Source organism: Mastomys coucha, unplaced genomic scaffold (genome assembly GCF_008632895.1).
Source record: "Mastomys coucha isolate ucsf_1 unplaced genomic scaffold, UCSF_Mcou_1 pScaffold7, whole genome shotgun sequence".
Lineage (NCBI taxonomy): Eukaryota > Metazoa > Chordata > Mammalia > Rodentia > Muridae > Mastomys > Mastomys coucha.
In genome coordinates this window covers 74,778,412-74,795,929 of record NW_022196913.1, presented here as the reverse complement: position 1 = coordinate 74,795,929, position 17,518 = coordinate 74,778,412, and the positions used below count along the sequence as shown (strand labels likewise).

The window sequence follows — 17,518 nt, the reverse complement described above, 5'->3', positions numbered from 1 at the left end:
CCTTATTTATAATAGCCAGAAACTGGAAACAACCCAGATGTTCTTCAACAGAGGAATGGATACAGAAATTGTGGTACATCTATACAATGGAGTACTACTCGGCTATTAAAAACAATGAATTTATGAAATTCTTAGGGAAATGGATGGATCTGGAGAATATCATCCTGAGTGAGGTAATCCAATCACAAAAGAACACACATGGCATGCACTCTCTGATAAGTGGATATTAGCCCAGAAGATTGTAATACACGAAGTACAATCCACAAACCACAAGAAAGTCAAGAAGAAGGAAGACCAAAATGTGGATATTTCATTTGTTCTTAAAAGGGGGAACAAAATACCCATGGAAGTAGTTACAGAGACTAACTATGGAGCAGAGACTGAAGGAAGGACAGTCCAGTCTGATATAGGTGTCATCTGAGAGGTTCTGACATTATCTGACTAACACAGATGTAGAGGCTCACAGCCATCCATTGAACTGAGTACAGGGTCCCCAGTGAAGGAGCTAGATAAAGGACCTAAGGCGCTGAAGGGTTTGCAGTCCCTTAGGATGAACAACAATATGAACTAATTAGTACCCTCAGAGCTCCCAGGGACTAAACCACCAACCAAGGAGTACACATGGTGGGACTAATGGCTCCAGCAGCATATATATAGTAGAGGATGGCCAAGTCGGTCATCAATGGGAAGAGAGGCCCTTGGCCCTGAGAAGGTTCTATGCCCCAGTGAAGGGGAATGGCAGGGCCAGTAAGCAGGAGAGGGTGAAGTGGTGAGCAGGGCGAGTGGGGAGGGAACAGGGGTTTGTTCTTGTTGTTGTTTTTTGTTTTTGGAGGGGAAACTGGGAAAGGACATATTGTTTGACATAAATAAAGAAAATATCTAATAAAAATTATTCAGAAAAAAAAATCAACCAAGCTAAATATTATCTCCTCCAATAAAAAAAACATAATATATCTATATGAAAATTAAAATATCCATCTATGTGTGGTGGCACATCCTTTAAGCCCAGGTTGTTGTGTTTTATTTTTCTTTCTTTGTTTTGTTTATGAAGACAGGGTTTCTCTCTGTAGCCCTGGCTGTCCTGAAAGTCTGCAGACCAGGCTGTCCTCAAACTCAAGAGATCCATTTCTTCTGCCTCCTCAGTGCTGTGATTAAAGGCAGAGGCAGGTGAATTTCCTTAAGTTCAAACCCACTGTGGTCTGTACACAAAGCGAACTCCAGGTTAATCATGGCTGAACAGTAAGACCCTGTCTTGAAAAAAAAATCATTGGGAACTCTAGAAAGTAGACTTTGCAAACCAGAATCCTTAACGGATACAGTAAAGTGAGGGAGAGGGAAACCTGAAAACTGCCAGACATAACCACTATAACAGAAAATTCTTATACTTGAGTCCATTTACAACACAACACAACACTCCTTTCAGGTTGGTGGCATGGCTCAACCCCAGTTCTTACTTATTATACCATCAACAGTTTCATCTTATTTTACTTTACAGACCCTAAGTTTGTTGACATGTCAGTATTATAACTTTAAAATTTATGTGATAAAATTATAAATGGATGCTGGGCAGTGGTGGCGCATGCCTTTAATCTCAGCACTTGGGAGGCAGAGGCAGGCAGATTTCTGAGTTCAAGGCCAGCCTGGTTTACAGAGTGAGTTCCAGGACAGCCAGGGCTATACAGAGAAACCCTGTCTCATAAAACCAAAAAACCAAAAAACCAAAAAACCAACAAATAAACAAAACCAAACAAAAAACCCAAAACCCCAAAAAACAAAACAAAAAAACCAAAACCAAAAAACAAACAAAAAAAAATTATATGAATCGACACAACATAAGCTCATTTTGGTTACTATAAACTCCGGCTTTTATTTACAATCTATGGTTAGATGAATAATATCAGCATTTTCTTATCTGTTCCTTTAGGATTCCAAATGAGATAATACGAAGAATTTGTTTATAAATCTCATTAGTAATGGTGGTATGTTAGCCTTTAGTTAATTAATGGCCATGAAGGAAAAAGTCATCAAAACTCATTTCTGTTTTTAGTGATAAGGCTAACAGATTACCTTGTTCTGGTATTTAGGAAATAGCTTCTGTTAGGGAAAACGGTCTTGGCAGGATATTCAATGAGCTCACCAAGAGCCTGTGTTGAATAATGAGTTCATGTTCTATGATGCCACTGAAGAATAGCACGCTCCTTCCTGACACAGCTCAATTTAGAAGTCAATGTATACACTTTAACACCATTAGCAGGCAGTAGGGACCCAAGCATCTATGGATTATACCTAACAATTTTTTGAGCAGCTCTGTCGCATTGGCTACTATCAGGAACAGAGTGGTAGATAGATATGGCTCATTTTTTTGAGATATACAATGTGTGAAGGAAAGAAGATATAAAGGAGCAGGATTAAAAGGTAATGCATGAATAAAATGAACAACACAGTAAAGTAGTGGCATAAATGCTGCAGGATCTCAGGAGGAAGACAACACACTTAGACACGCTGTTCAGGAATGGACAGAGTGTAAGGTGTTCTAAGAGTAGACAGAATTTCAGTTTCTAAGAGAGGAGAAATTTAAGGTGTGCTGGCTTGTTCTATTTTATTATTTTTTTTATTATCAACTTGACACACATTATAGAGCAGGAGGGGAAAGGGAACCAATGGAGATCGGACTGGCTTATCGGCATGTCTCTGGAGCATTTTATTGATTGGTAGTTGATGTAGGAAGGTCTAGGTTGTATTAGGAGCAAGCTGACCATGAGCTACGAGAGAAAGCTAGTAGTAAACACCGTTCCTCTGTGGCTTCTGCTTGAGTTCCCGTCCTGACTTCCTCCAGTGGTACACAGTGACCTGGAAGTGTAAGCTGAAATAAACCCTTTCTGCCCCAAGTCTGCTTTGGTCATGGTATCTGTCATAACAGAAATCAATAATGGGTAGTTAAGGCTGGTTTGGGGAATACTGAAGAGGCTAGTTTACCGAATAGGCATGTTCCATGTCCAGGGCCTAACAGGCTATCAGCAAGCACAGCAGGGTGACAGAGCAACAGCAGGTTTCCCTCAGGGAACTGCATGACCCTTATGTTCCTATCAGATCTTAGAAGGCTAGGCTGGATGGGAGAAGAGGCTGCGATGACACTGAGAAGTCTCTTAATACTCTCTGGGGATTTGTGTAAAATTAGTAGAGAGGAGCAATGAGTATTTAACACCTCACTATGTGCAAAGACATTTATTTAAGAATATTAGCTATAATGTCCTACTTACTGTAATAGTACATAACTACCTTGAAAGGTTGACAATATCAACTGTTACTTTTAGACAAGGAAACTGAAGCTCAAGATCAGAAGTTTGCCTAAGGAAACTGAATTAGTAATATGAAGGACCAGAAGAGACCTCAAAACCCATAGTACTTTCACTAAACTGACCAAGAGCCCCCATTTCATAATTTCCTTCCATCTAGGATCAACCATTTAGCATTATACCTGTGCCTCCAGCACAGACTTTGAGACCATTGCAATAAAACAACTGACAACAGGAAGGTTCCTTTTGAAAGATGAAGTAGGGAGACTTCAACAACCAAAACCCTTTTTGTGGTAGAGTGAGGTTCTGACACCTGAGACTGTCTCAGCTGCTCTTTGATCCCTAAGAGCAACTCTAGGGTTTGGCACTATATATACAAAGGAGGAAATCCAATTCTACAAATTTTCTATTCTCAACTTCTTCAAGGAAATAAGACCCATCTATAGATTCTAAGATTGCAACTTAAGAGTTGTTTCTAGGGCTGGAGAAATGGTTCAGCAGTTAAGAGCACTGACTGTTCTTCCAGAGGTCCTGAGTTCAATTCCTAGCAACCATATGGTGGCCCTCTTTTGTTGTGTCTGAAGACAGCTACAGTGTACTCACATATATAAAATAAGTCAATAAATCTTGAAAAAAAGAAGAGTTGTTTCTATCAATGAGACCCATTCCCAGCTCCAAGTTAAACTCTGGTTCTCATAGGCAGACTGTGAGGGAGGCCAGCCCCAGCTGCTCAGCAGCTTGACATAAGGGCTTCTCTCCTGCTTCTCCTGCCTGTTTCCTTTACCCAGACTGTGAATTCTAGAGAAAGCTCTCTTCAGCTTCCAGAAACTGAAATACTGTCTTGTTCTCTAGGTCAGCCTCTCTGATTTTGAACTTAGCTTACATCTTGGGTCCTTATCTTTTTATTAAATTATAAAACATTGCATGACCTGATACTGACTCTGGCTGCTGACAATCACCAAGCTTCCTGCATGCTGCCTGGGCCCCTGGAATTGCCCCTGTAATACTTTAGGTGGTCTAGAGCCATCAGACTATAGCTCTCCTTTCTACACATGTACATATAAATACAGTACACAAGTAATGTACTTATCTTTGCTATGACTGATATAAGAAGAATGTTCTAAGCATTTCCTCATAATGCCTTTATTTTGGAAGGGAAAAATCCAGCCTCCACATACCTGCAGCACATCACCCAGGTCTGCTGTGCTAATATCGGGATCCTCTGTGGTATTGAAAGGCACAGGTGTTATTCGTACAAGGGTGAGCACTCGAGGTTCTGGATATCTCCATAACATCATCCCTGGGCTCTCTTCTGTTTCATTATAAAACAAGACTTCATACATACCAGGGAGTTTCAAAGGTTCTAAAAACAAGATTATAAGTTTTTAACATGTTGGTTTCTCAGAGAGAGAATAAAAGAAAATCACATAAAGAAACTAATTGGTCAGTTTAAATATGATTTGAGATGGAAAAAGTAAATTTTAGGGCATGATTGGTATACACTTCTTTCCTGCTGTAAGTATGAGTGAAGGTGCTATCAAGTGCCCCACCGGGCTTTTCGTGAATTCATCTCAAAGTACACCTGGGCACAGGCACTGTATGCTCAAGCTGCTCATACATACCAGCATCCTGTACATACTGAAAGATGCCTGTCCGCAGGTCATCTGAACTTTGTTCAGTCTTGAAGGCTTGATTCTTTTCCACAGGAGATGGCATTTGGGGTGCTGATTCGGGAACGCGCATTGCAGACTTTCCCTCCTCAAGATACCCATTGAATAGTTCATGCAGAAGAGCCAAGCAATTCAAATGTTCTTGACCCCAGAAAACCTTCAAAAGGGTATGAAAAAGTTAACAGTCTTTAAACATAAACATCTCTTGAGGAAAATAAGGTACCATCATGTTTGAATTAATGTAAGACTATAATCATGTTCAGTTTAATTACTCATAATAAATTATAGTTTCTAAGAATTAATAATTTATTGTTTGAAATTCTAACACTTGAATAAATAAACAGCAAGAAAAATATTACATATTGTATGAATAACAACAAATTTTAAGCTGTAGATTAGTAGCGATATTATATTGTTATATAATATTATTTATGGATTAATTTAGCAAACAAAAAAGGGAACATTTCTTAAAGGGGAAGATTAGGAGAAACAGCTTCTCTAGGCCAAATATTAATAAAATGATAATAACAGTCACATGGAATAGCTTCTTCCCTTTGTCATGAGACTGAATAGCCCTGGCCATATGGCTGCTTTCTAACAAGAGAGAAGGAAGCTGATCAATGAACTTGAATTTAGAAGGTTCCTAGAGTCTGTGTTTAGTGAGACTGTCAACATACAACTCCATTCTGACAATCCAGGGTTTAGCATCTGCAGAGTTTGAGAACCAAGGATGCAGAGCTTGGTGAAGCTGTGTGACCAATGAGGCACAATGATTAATGTCAAGTGGCCAGAATGCAGAGAATAAACTTTATTTTTCTCTTATATTCTTAATGTTTACTTCTCAGCCTCAGAAAAAGATAGTACAATTAAAATTCATTATGAAACCACACAAAAGCCTTTTCAAAACCACAAAGTACTTTCTTTGAACCCTCCCAAATTGTGGTTCATGTCAGTAAAAGAAGTGAGAAGTTGAAAAATTACAACTTTTTGATTTTAAGGCATTTCCATTTAATATATTCCCTTTACTGATAAATTAGTTACTTCAATTTTCTAATCTGTGAATCTTGGTACATGATAATCTTGGTTGCATAAAGATGAAGTTGAAAGCTACCTAAATACCATCAAGAAACAGAATAGAGATGTTCACACACTCCATGAACAAACACATAAGAGATTGGGAATTAACATGTATGCAGTTTTAGTAATTGAGCATTGTATAGCTAAGGAACCTGCAACCATGACAAGCTTTCCTGCGACACTACTTGATGCATGCTGACTACTCTATAATGAGATGACCCCTCCCCCATTCAAAAGGTTCCAACTATCATTTCCACTGTCACTTATACAACCACAGGTAACAAAAATGGATGTCCATGGGAAACCTTGTCTGCAGATGTTCACAGGAACATTACTTGGGAATAGTTTAAAGTGGAATGACTCCAAAACCCCTTCAACTGATAAATGAATGGTAGGGCAATGTTCTAAAATTGACCATGGTGATAATGATCACAAACCCTAAATATATTAACAATAATTATAACTAAACCCAACCCATTGAACTATACTGTCAAAACAGGTAAACTGGATGGTATAGGACTCATTTTTCAATAGCTCTGTTAAAGTTCAATAGGCACGATTTGACTAAATACTTTGTCAGACAAAAATTTAAATTCTAGTGAAGCACTTCAAAACAAAACAAAACAAAACAAAACACAGGGTAGTTAAAGACTTATGGGAAAAACACAGTTGATCCCTACAGACCTGTAGCAGACCACCTCTTAAATCCATGGATATTTTGGGTATGAACTGTTGTGGCTCTGGATTGCCACTGTGTTTACAGCATTTAGCTTCCAGGTTGACAGCAGCAGAAAATGGTCCTATAAGAATCCGAGTTCTTTCTTTGAGGCTTGTTTTAAGGAGAACATCATTTATGCTGAGGAGAAATGATGATCCGAGGCTTGCTCCTGAAGGAGAGAAATGGAAAGGGTACACAGTGTAATTAGTCACACACACACACACACACACACACACACACACACACACACACACACGCACACAAACAGAGACGGGGGGGAGGTTAGGAAAAGGATTTTTAAACAGTACTAATTCTTCCTTGCCAAGCCTTTCCCAGTTGGCTTTCTACCAGTTTCATGCCATTATTATAGAATTCTAGTTATGAAGCAGGTAGACATTCACATTCCTAAGAAAGTGATATTTGCCAAAACATTATGACTTTTTCCATGTGTGAGCAGTTTAGGATTTATGAGCGAAGATGGTTTCATGAAATTGTGCAAGTTTTCAAACAAGTACATTAAGAATAAGAACAGCTGCTTCATTTGTCCATTATTAACATGATGTGATGGGTATTCTCTGTGATTGCTTACAGCAACAGAGTACAGTGTATTACTTTGCTAGACACTCAAGTTTTGGGCTGGCCCATGTTAAAATTCAAAACAATCAAAATACATAACATATGCTTGCTAAAAACTTTAGCTTAATACAAACTTCACACATCATAACCACTTGAGGTTTACAAAGTCTTAAAAACAGATAGTGGCAGGTAAGATTTATGAGAAAAATTGTATGCTATAGTTCAAAGTAAATACACTCAGAAAAGGAATACACTTTAAAATATAGGTCTCCTTTTGAACTTGAAGTAGGAGTGTGGAACAAAACCCTTCCATAAAGTCTACAGCAGACTTCAAGATACTTAGAGCACAGTGCAAGTGGCTAGTTCATTTACCTCCCAAGAAACTCATATTCTAAACTGTCATTATGAAAATTGATTTTGACCAGGCCAGATTCATAATGCGCAGGGTTTATTTTCCCAATGCCATTTGATCCTGCAAAAAGATGAAAGCCTAAGAAACACTGTAGGCCCGGGATGTATGCCTTTTCGAAGTACACGACCCACACTGAATTTACAGTTTTGTGGAGAATTGAAAATTTCATATGTTGTATGTACTTTCTGTGGAAATAAGATAAATATCTTTAAATCCTCCATGGAAGGCATGAGATCCACAAGTGTTTGGGTTATGGCTTGTTAAAAAGTTACCATGTTGAGAAATCAATTTCTTAAATCTTTTTATCAAACATATACTGCCAAAAAATCTTTTTTACAATCACCTTGAGGTTTTTTGTTTTGTTTTGTATTTTTTATTTTTTCCATCAATTGCTTATTTGACGCTCCTTACTTTTGCCTTACTTTTTAAAGAATCTGTTTGAATGTAGTATAACTGAAGTACATTATATACATGTATGAGATGGTATGATGAATCCTATTATGATTAACACATCCTAAGCAGTTTTAAATCTATTTGCCCACTCTGGCCCTCTTGTTACCAGTCTCTTTCCAGTCTCATAAGGCATTCTGCTCTTCTCTGAATTCCAGGGCGGAGCTTATTCCTTCCTTTTGCTCTCCAATGCTTTGGAGGCAGTTTAACATTTGTTTGTGTTTCTTTGTTTTGTTTTGTCATGTTTATCATTGTTCAGCAGGTTCACAATGATATCCTAAGTTGTACATTGCAATAAAGGTTTTTACTTTTTTTTTCTAACTCCTCCATCTGTAGCCTCTATTCTAAGAACTATAATCTTTTAAAAATGGTATGTGGTATCTTATCCTCTAATACTAATATCACACCTTAATTTCCCAAAGATGGGACTAAGATTGAGCAACCCATGTGGCTCCCTGACCAAACCAAATGAACTATCAGATTTTAATAAAGTTTCATTATAACTGCCCTTATTCTTTCTTACATATTATGCCTTTGTGCACAACAACGAAGCTTAATTGGCCTCAATGACTATGGTGTCCAAGTTTAAATATTTAGTCTCTGCTCCTTTAGACAATTACGTTAGATCTTTTCACTGCCTCTTATGTATGTTTTTCATGCCTCTTATGTGGTGTTTGTTCTAATCTGTTGCTCTGTGCTCACGTTTTCTTCTGAGTACCTTTCAGTTCATTCTACCACAGATTTTCCACTTTATCTTATTTCTGTTTTGACATATTTATGTTATTAGTTAAGAGACCTCAGCTTATTGTTTTGATTTTTGATTGTTTGATTTTGATTAATTGTCTAAAATCTTGATAATTGATTTCTATGTTACTGAGTATACTGAGTACATAAAATTGAAATTCTGTGTCAGAGAAGTCCAGAATGTGGAACCTTTAATGCTGGTATACTTGTACAGTCTCATGTGCTTGCCACTTTTTAAAATAAATTGTCAGGCATTTCTTTGTGCTAGTTTGTAGACATAACTTATAACTTATGTAGGGATGGTATATATGAGCTTTCTAGTTTCCCGTTTTACAAGTTGTATCTGTATTAGTATGGAACTCTAAATACTCACTTTATGAGTCAAAATTCAATATTACTATATGTGACTTAAATTAAACCAACTTTGCTCACTGGAAATTATCCCTTTTAGTATTTTTGATCTACTTCCATCATTTGGTGATAATTTTCTTTATTTTCCAGCCTCCATGTAGTTCCCCCATTTTCCCTTTGGCATCAGCCACTTCTCCAGAGATTTGGTTGCTGAAGAATGGTATACAGAAGCCAAAATCTGGATGGCAGAAATACCTACTACTATTGGGGTTTCACTTCTTTTTGACCTTCTGTCTTAGGGTTTCTGCTGCTGTGAAGAGACACCATGACCAAGGCAACTCTTCATAAGAAAAATATTTAACTTGGCTGGCTTACAGTTCAGAGGTTTAGTCCATTATCATCAATGCTGGGAGCATGGCAGCATCCAGGCAGACATGGTGCTGGAGAAGGAGCTGAGAGTTCTATATCTGGAAGGGCAGGCAGCAGGAAGAGAACTACACTGGGCCTGACTTGAGCATCTGAAACCTCAAAGCCCATATCCAGTGGTACACTTCCTCCAACATGGCCAAACCTCCTAACACTGCCACTTCTTATGGGCCTGTGTTGGCCAAATCTGCCAAAGCTCTGCTGCTTATAGGGGCTAGAACATGCCCCACCTTATCCTATTATATCATCACCAGATTTCTGTTTTCCAGCTCCTTCATTGTCTAGCTTGACTGTCCTGGAACTTGTTCTTCAGATTTACCTTGAACCCGGAAGAGATCTGCATGAGGCATGTACCACCATGCTTAGATTTAAGCTTTTCTTCACCTAGAACTTGCTCTGTCACAGGCTTGCCTGCTTTGCCTTGAGTCTGGTTATAAGTCTAGAAGAAACTATTGGTGGGACTTAGTGGAAACTGAAGTTTGACAATAGGACACCAAGTTTCCATACAACTTGAACTGTCCATCATGAGCTGGGTGTTATAAGACCCTCAAAGTCATAAAGTAGAAGGTGCACAGCAGTAGTCTATTATCAAATGGAAGTGGTATATATGTGATCGTGCTCAAGCAGGTTCTGAAGGTGCAAGCTGCATGGAGAAGTTGCTCAAATGCCTATGGCTTCGGCTACTCCTGTTACAATGACATTTTCTGCCAAGCATACACATATAGCCTCATGGGGTGTTTCCTATGATTGGCAGACTGAAGAAGAGAAGACTAGGACCTGGTTTACTAATGGTTCTGCATATTATGCAGGCACCAACCATAAGTGGGCAGTTGCTGCATTACAACCCCTTTCCAGGACAACCCTGAAAGATGCAGGTGACGGGAAATCTTTACAGTAGGTAAAACTTCAGGAAGTACACATGGTATTATAGTTTGTCTGGAAGAAGAAATGGCCAGATATACAACTATTCACTGACTCATGGGTTGTAGCCAATAGATTGGCTGGATGGTCAGGGACTTGGAAAGATCATGATTAGAAAATTGATGAGTGTGGATAGATCTCTCCAAATGGGCAAAGAATGTAAAGATATTTGTGTCTCATGTGAATGCTCACCAAAAGGTAACTTAAGCTGAGGAGGTGTTCAGTAATCAAGTGGATAAGATGACCAGTTCTGTGGATAGTCAGCCTCTTTCCCCAGCCTTCCCTGTCATTGCTCAATGGGCACATGAACAAAGTGGCCACAGTAGCTAAAATGGGGTAACCCCCATTGCTTAGGCTCAACAACATGGACTTCCACTTACCAAGTCTGACCTGGCTACAGCTGCTGCTGAATGCCACATCTACCAACAGCAGAGACCAACACTGAGCCCCAGATATGGCACCATTCCTCGAGGTGACTAGCCAGCGACTTGGTGGCAGGTTGACTATATTGGACCACTTCCTCCATGGAAAGGACAATGTTTTGTTCTTACTGGAGTAGATACTTATTCTGGTTGTGGATTTGCCTTTCCTGCACGTAAGGCTTCTGCCAAAACCACCATTCATGGACTTAAAGAATGCCTTATCCATCGTCATGGTATTCCACACAGTATTGCTTCTGACCAAGGAACTCAATTCACAGCCAGAAAAGTGTGACAGTGGGCCCATGATCATGGGATCCACCAGTATTACTATGTTCCCCATCATCCTGAAGCAGCTGGTCTGATAGAAAGATGGAATAGCCTTTTGAAGATGCAGTTAATGAGACAATTAGGTGGCAGCAGCAAGGAGGGCTGGGGCAGAGTTCTTCAGAAGGCAGTATATGCTTTGAATCAGCGTCCAATATATGGAACAGTTTTCCCCATAGCCAGGATCTATGGGTCCAGAAATCAAGGAGTGGAAAAGGGAATAGCTCCATTCACTATCACTCCTAGTGATCCTCGGAAAATTTTTGCTTCCTGTCCCCACAACTCAAGATTCTATTGGCCTAGAAATTTTGGTTTTGTGACTCCTACCAAGAGCCACAGAAAAACATTCCATTGAACTGGAAACTCACGACTTCCCCCTGGTCATTTTGGCCTTCTAATGCCCTTAAACCAACAGGCTAAGAAAAGAATAACAGTGTTAGGAGGGGCGATAGATCCAGATTAGCATGGGGAATTAGCATGGATTGCCTCTTCACAATAGAGGTAAGAAGAATTATATCTGGAGTGCAGGAGATCCCTCTGGGCATTTCTTAGTACTATCAACTCCCGTGATTAAAGTCAATGGAAAACTACAACAGTCTAATAGAAGTAGGATGACAAAGGGGGGCACAGACCCATCAGGAATGAAGGTATGGGTCACTCCTCTAAGAAAAGAGCCAAGACCTGCTGAGGTGCTTGTAGAGGTTGGAGAAAATACAGAATGGGTAGTAGAGGAAGGTAGTTATAAATATCATCTAAAGCCAGTTGCAGAAATGAGGGTTATAAAGTAATATGAATGTTCTGTTTTCTGTTGCTAAGAACCCATTTGTATAGCTATTTGTGCTTTCTTCCAATTTCCTTAACATCAATTGGTATTTAAGTTGAGTTACTAAAAGAATGTTCCCAAGGGACATTGACCTATTCTAAACTTACAAATGTGTTTGCGTCAAGTTGACAAGGAGTGGATTGTAGTGGCTATTCCTGATTGTCAACTTGATTATATTTGGAATGAACTACAATCCAGAATTGGAGGGCACACCTGTGATCCAGACCTTGAGGCTGGAAGACACACTTCTGATCTGGATTTGGGCATGGAGATCTGGAGGCATAGTAGCCATGAAAAACTTAGGCCCAGGCAAGGTAGTTCATGCCTTTAAATCCAGGAGACTGAGAGAAGCAGATCTCTGAGTTCGAGGTCAGCCTGGGACAAAGCAAGTTCCAGATCCAGGTGTGGTGGCACACAACTTTAATCTGGACCACACCTTCTGCTAGGGACATTGGAAGAAGGAAGATTTCCTCCTTTGACTACTTGCAGTTACTTGCCAGCACATCTGTTGGAATCTACTTCTACAGAGGAGCAGCTGAAACAACTAGCCTCATGGGACTTAGCAACTACTAGATTCTTGGACTTCCCATGTATAGCTGCCTATTGTTGAGTTAGTTGGACTACAGACTGTAAGTCATCACAATAAATTCCCTTAAACTATAGGGGGATTCCATAAGTTCTGTGACTCTAGAGAACCCTGATTAATAAAAAAAAACTAATGGCAAATATTTAATTAGAGTCAATGAGGTGTAATAGCACTGAGGAATAGTAAGAAATACTTGAAGTGGGAAATGGGCATCTTGCTTTGTTTGCAGATTGACATGCTTTTCAGTGAGTATAAAAACTGCATTCAAGGAACAGTCTTATGATTTTAAACTACTTCTTTAGAGGACTAATAAATGCAAACCATTTGTTTTGAAAACCATTTAAAAGCATGGACAGCCTGTTGGCATCAGGATGACTAGCCCCATGTAACAGTTCTGTCCACATGCCGTCTGCACCGAGTACAACCTAATCCGAGCTCCTGAGTCCTGTTGCAAAAGTACTCAATGACCACAAGTGTGAGCAAAACAGAGCCAGGTTTTGTTTGTTTGTTTGTTTTTAATCCAGCTGGAAGTAATCTTGGGCCAAGAAAGTCAGCAAGCATATGTTAAAAACATCCAGAAGCAAATTAGCATAACAGGAAAAGATCAGAATGCCTCCAAACTGAAGAAAAAAAATCTTTTAAGTATAATCTACAAAAATATGGCTAAGCCCCCTAAAACCAAAATCTTTCCATTTCATGTTCCTTCAAATTATTGTGGAGCACATAAAATATAGCACTTGATTGTATAAAAACCCAAAACAAAACCACCTTGTTTTCCATCCTCAAACAGAATGTGTAAATTGATTGGATCCTACTTATACTCAAGTTTGCAATAAACTTATGTAAACATTTATGCCTATTAATATCATAAGTAAAAACACTCAATAAAGAAATGCAGTAAAACAAAGGGTAACAGTGTCCAGAACAAAAGAGCAGGAGGGAGACCTAGTTTGGTGGCCCTTCTCCAAGATACCTTTTAATTTCTTGTAGTGAGATCTTCAGCCCCAAGACCTCTCACCCAGTCCTATTTAGAGAATAAGACTGGATCCTGTCTTTAATCCAAGCCTGATCTTCTGAATATAAGAAGAACATAAGATTGTACATAAGATTGAAGAAGTTTTTCTTTTCTCTTTTATATGTAAAAAGAGAATTCTGAGACCCCCCTCCCACCCCCACCCCAGAGGATGGTGATGGAAGAAACACAAGTGCACACCTGCTGCAACTATGATGAGCAGTGTGCAGTAGTAGAGAGACGGGAGTGAGAGCTAAGCCAAGCAGTGCACTGAAGAGGAGGTGGAACTGGAGAAGGTAGCTGTGTAGAAAAGTTGCATATGAGGAGGGGTCATGGTGATGTCTGGGCCTATGCTGCAGTCAAGGGCCATGTCTGTGTCTGGGTTCTACTGCAGGCAGGGTCTGTGCTGATGGCTGTGGCCTGTGTTGCCACTGAAGACCATTCAGATGTTGATAGTCTGGGTTGGAGCCTGAGTCCATGCTGATGTCTGAGCACTGTGTTCAGCTGGCCTGCAGTGAGAGAGCCCCTCACCTGGGCAGCATGGGAAAGGTGGCTCTGGTGGCACTGGTCCAGAATAGCTAGCCCTGATGGAGTGAGTGTGGGTGAGCTGTCCCTGCCCCTCCCTGGGTGGCACAGTAGAGCTGGCCCTGATGGCAGGGATGAGCAGGCACCTCTACGCCCCAGTCCTACCACCTGTAGCAGGTGGGTGAGCTGGCTCTGCTGTGGCTCGGGTGCCAGGGAGTTTGCTCAGCCCTTCATTACCTGCTACACACGGGAGAGCTTGCCACCTAAACAGTGTGGTAGAACTGGCCCCACCTCTCAACTAGGCACAGCTAGAGAGCTGGTCCTGGTGGCACGGGCTCAAGAAAGCTGGTGGGCTGACCAACTCACCCAGGCCCAGATCCAGGGCTTTGAGTTGGCCCACTCCAACATCTAACCCATTTATGAACTGCAGGAGCACATGAAGGAGCTGGTCCTTCAGAACCAAAGCTGCAGGATGTCCATGACATGTGGTAACAACAGGATTATCAGATAGGAGGCCCAGTGTGGATCAAGTACTAATACTGTAGCAGAAGCCTTGAACCAGACCAATGACTCAATGCAATGGTCATTTGCAAGTGAAGCTGTTTGGGCAGAAGGATATACTGTGGGGTACACTGTAGCTCCCTTGGTGAGGTGTGTATGTGGGATGTTGCTTTGTTTTCTTTTGAGAGGGAGGCTGCAAAGGCACAGGGTGCATATGGAGGGATGGAAAGATGAGGAGGACTGGGATACATGATGTGAAATACACAAAGAATCAATAAAAAGTTAAAAGATAAAAGGAGACTTTCTCATGAAAGAAGAAACATCTTTCTACCTTGGCTGTTTATATTCCATCCTTGTCTGGGAAAGTTATATTTGTGAAATGTTTTAAAACTCTTGGATCTTGGACAACTACAATGCAAACACCATGAAGTGATGGAAGATTACTATCCTCCTCCAGCTGACCACCATGCTTGCTGTCTTACACTGTAGGAGTGTATTAGGAAATTAAGATGTGACTGGGTCATATGGGCATGTTTTAAGGAAGCAGATGGATATATCTGACCATGAGAGGCCAAATCTTTTAAGTTCAGACTTGATTTTAGAGAACCTGACCTACGTTTGAATTCAGGTAAACTAACAGGCTAGTATGTAGCATTAGTTTCCAAGTTGCCTCTCGACAAAACCTGAGCCTAGCTTCAGTCTCTACGCTAATCCCCAACACAACCAGTATTTTCAGGTTACACCCTCAACAAGACCAGTGTCTCCAAGTTATTACCCCAACAAACCTGCACCCTCAGGTTACAAGCCTGCCACCAATACAGAGGGGAGCAGAAATAAAGTTTATGATATGACTCCCAGCAGCAGTCAATTATGTTAAAGGCCACAGCAGCTTTCCAATTAGATGCTTGCACACTCACCCCCAACTTGCTGCTTACTATAAAGCCTTTCCCTGATAGGCATTCGGGGCTCCACCACCACCAAAACCATCCTGCATAATGGTGGTGTGCCTGGGGGGCCTCCAAGCTAGCTGAATAGAATAAAGACCCTGATGTGAGTTGTACCAGATTGGCTCCTGTCTGTTTTTTGGGGATTTGGGGGATCACTAACATTTCTATGGTACTATAACCACATGCTGAATAATAAATGACAGCCTTCCTCGAGAGGAAGGATGATAAAAGATACTTGTAAAGTTTTTAAGATGAACACAGTAGCTAATTTCTATGAAGAAAGTTCTGCTGGGTCTGTGTTTTGGGAGGCCAAGGTCTCACTATGTAGCCCTTGGCTGTGATCCTCCTCTATCTTCCTGGTGCTGGGTTTACAGGTATGTGCTATTGTACCTGCTGAAGTGATTTCTGTAGCTAGACATATGGGTAAAGACTGCATATAAACTTAATGTTGAAAGCAAAATGACTGTGGTGGCTTAGAAACTGGTCTTCATCTACATAATAAAAGTCTGATATATCAGAAAAATCAGAGGCCATGAAAGTCCATTTTACCTCAAAATGTCCTTGTGCAAAAGTCTACCTTTTCAGGCTTAACCCTATGAAGTAGTTAAGACTAGCTCACTGGGTTTGATTCCAGGATTCATTGACATTAGTGGCCCACAGTACTCATAGTCTGTGAGATTATTTTAATGTTTCAAATCAGCTACAAGACAAGGAAGTGAAACCAGGGCTGTAGAGACTGACTAAAGTTTTTATTTGTAGTTATTATTCTATCATTGCTATTGAGTAAGTATTAAATGTAATATGTTTGGGCCAATAAGATTTAGGGAGGGAAGGACAAAGGGGTTCTTGATTTAAAAAAAAAAGTACGTCTTTAAAAATAAATTTTAACTCAAACATTTAATGCTTGATGACTTCAACATCCAAGTGGCATAGTTTAGTTGACAGAGGGAGAGAAGATTTAAGAAGGGGCCGTTAAAAAATACTCAATAAAATTCTTGCAAACCGAATCAAAGAACACATCAAAACGATCATCTACCATGATCAAGTATGCTTCATCCCAGGGATGCAGGGATGGTTCAATATATGGAAATCCATCAACGTAATTCACTACATAAACAAACTCAAGGACAAAAAACATATGATCATCTCATTAGATGCTGAGAAAGCATTTGACAAAATCCAACATCCCTTCATGATAAAAGTCTTGGAAAGATCAGGAATTTAAGGCTCATATTTGAACATAGGTAAAGCAATATACAGAAAACCAGTAGCCAACATCAAACTAAATGGAGAGAAACTTGAAGCAATCCCACTAAAATCAGGGACTAGACAAGGCTGCCCACTCTCTCCCTACCTATTCAATATTATACTTGAAGTCCTACCCAGAGCAATTAGGCAACAAAAGGAGATCAAAGGGATACGAATTGGAAAGGAAGAAGTCAAATTATCACTATTTGCTGATGATATGATGGTATACTTAAGTGACCCCAAAAATTCCACCAGAGAGCTCCTAAACCTGATAAATGACTTCAGCAAAGTAGCTGGATATAAGATTAACTCAAGCAAATCAGAGGCTTTCCTCTACACAAAGGATAAATAGGCTGAGAAAGAAATTAGGGAAACAACGCCCTTGATAATAGTTACAAATAATATAAAATACCTCAGTGTAACTCTAACTAAGTAAGTAAAAGATCTGTTTGACAAGAACTTCAAGTCTCTGAAGAAGGAAATTGAAGA

At 40.0% G+C, this 17,518-nt stretch overlaps 1 protein-coding gene across 4 annotated transcripts in view; it reads right to left on the bottom strand.

Moving 5' to 3' along the window:
- The window catches only part of Vps13b (vacuolar protein sorting 13 homolog B), a 564,858-nt gene that overhangs the window by 138,968 nt on the left and 408,372 nt on the right, over positions 1–17,518 (bottom strand). For all 4 annotated transcript variants that reach the window (XM_031359340.1, XM_031359343.1, XM_031359341.1 and 1 more), the window contains exons 37-39: positions 6,728–6,930; positions 4,919–5,123; positions 4,475–4,659 (exon numbers count right to left, since the gene is read on the bottom strand). In XM_031359340.1, coding sequence (XP_031215200.1) covers positions 4,475–4,659; positions 4,919–5,123; positions 6,728–6,930 — 593 coding nt within the window. The remainder of the gene's footprint in view (positions 1–4,474; positions 4,660–4,918; positions 5,124–6,727; positions 6,931–17,518) is intronic.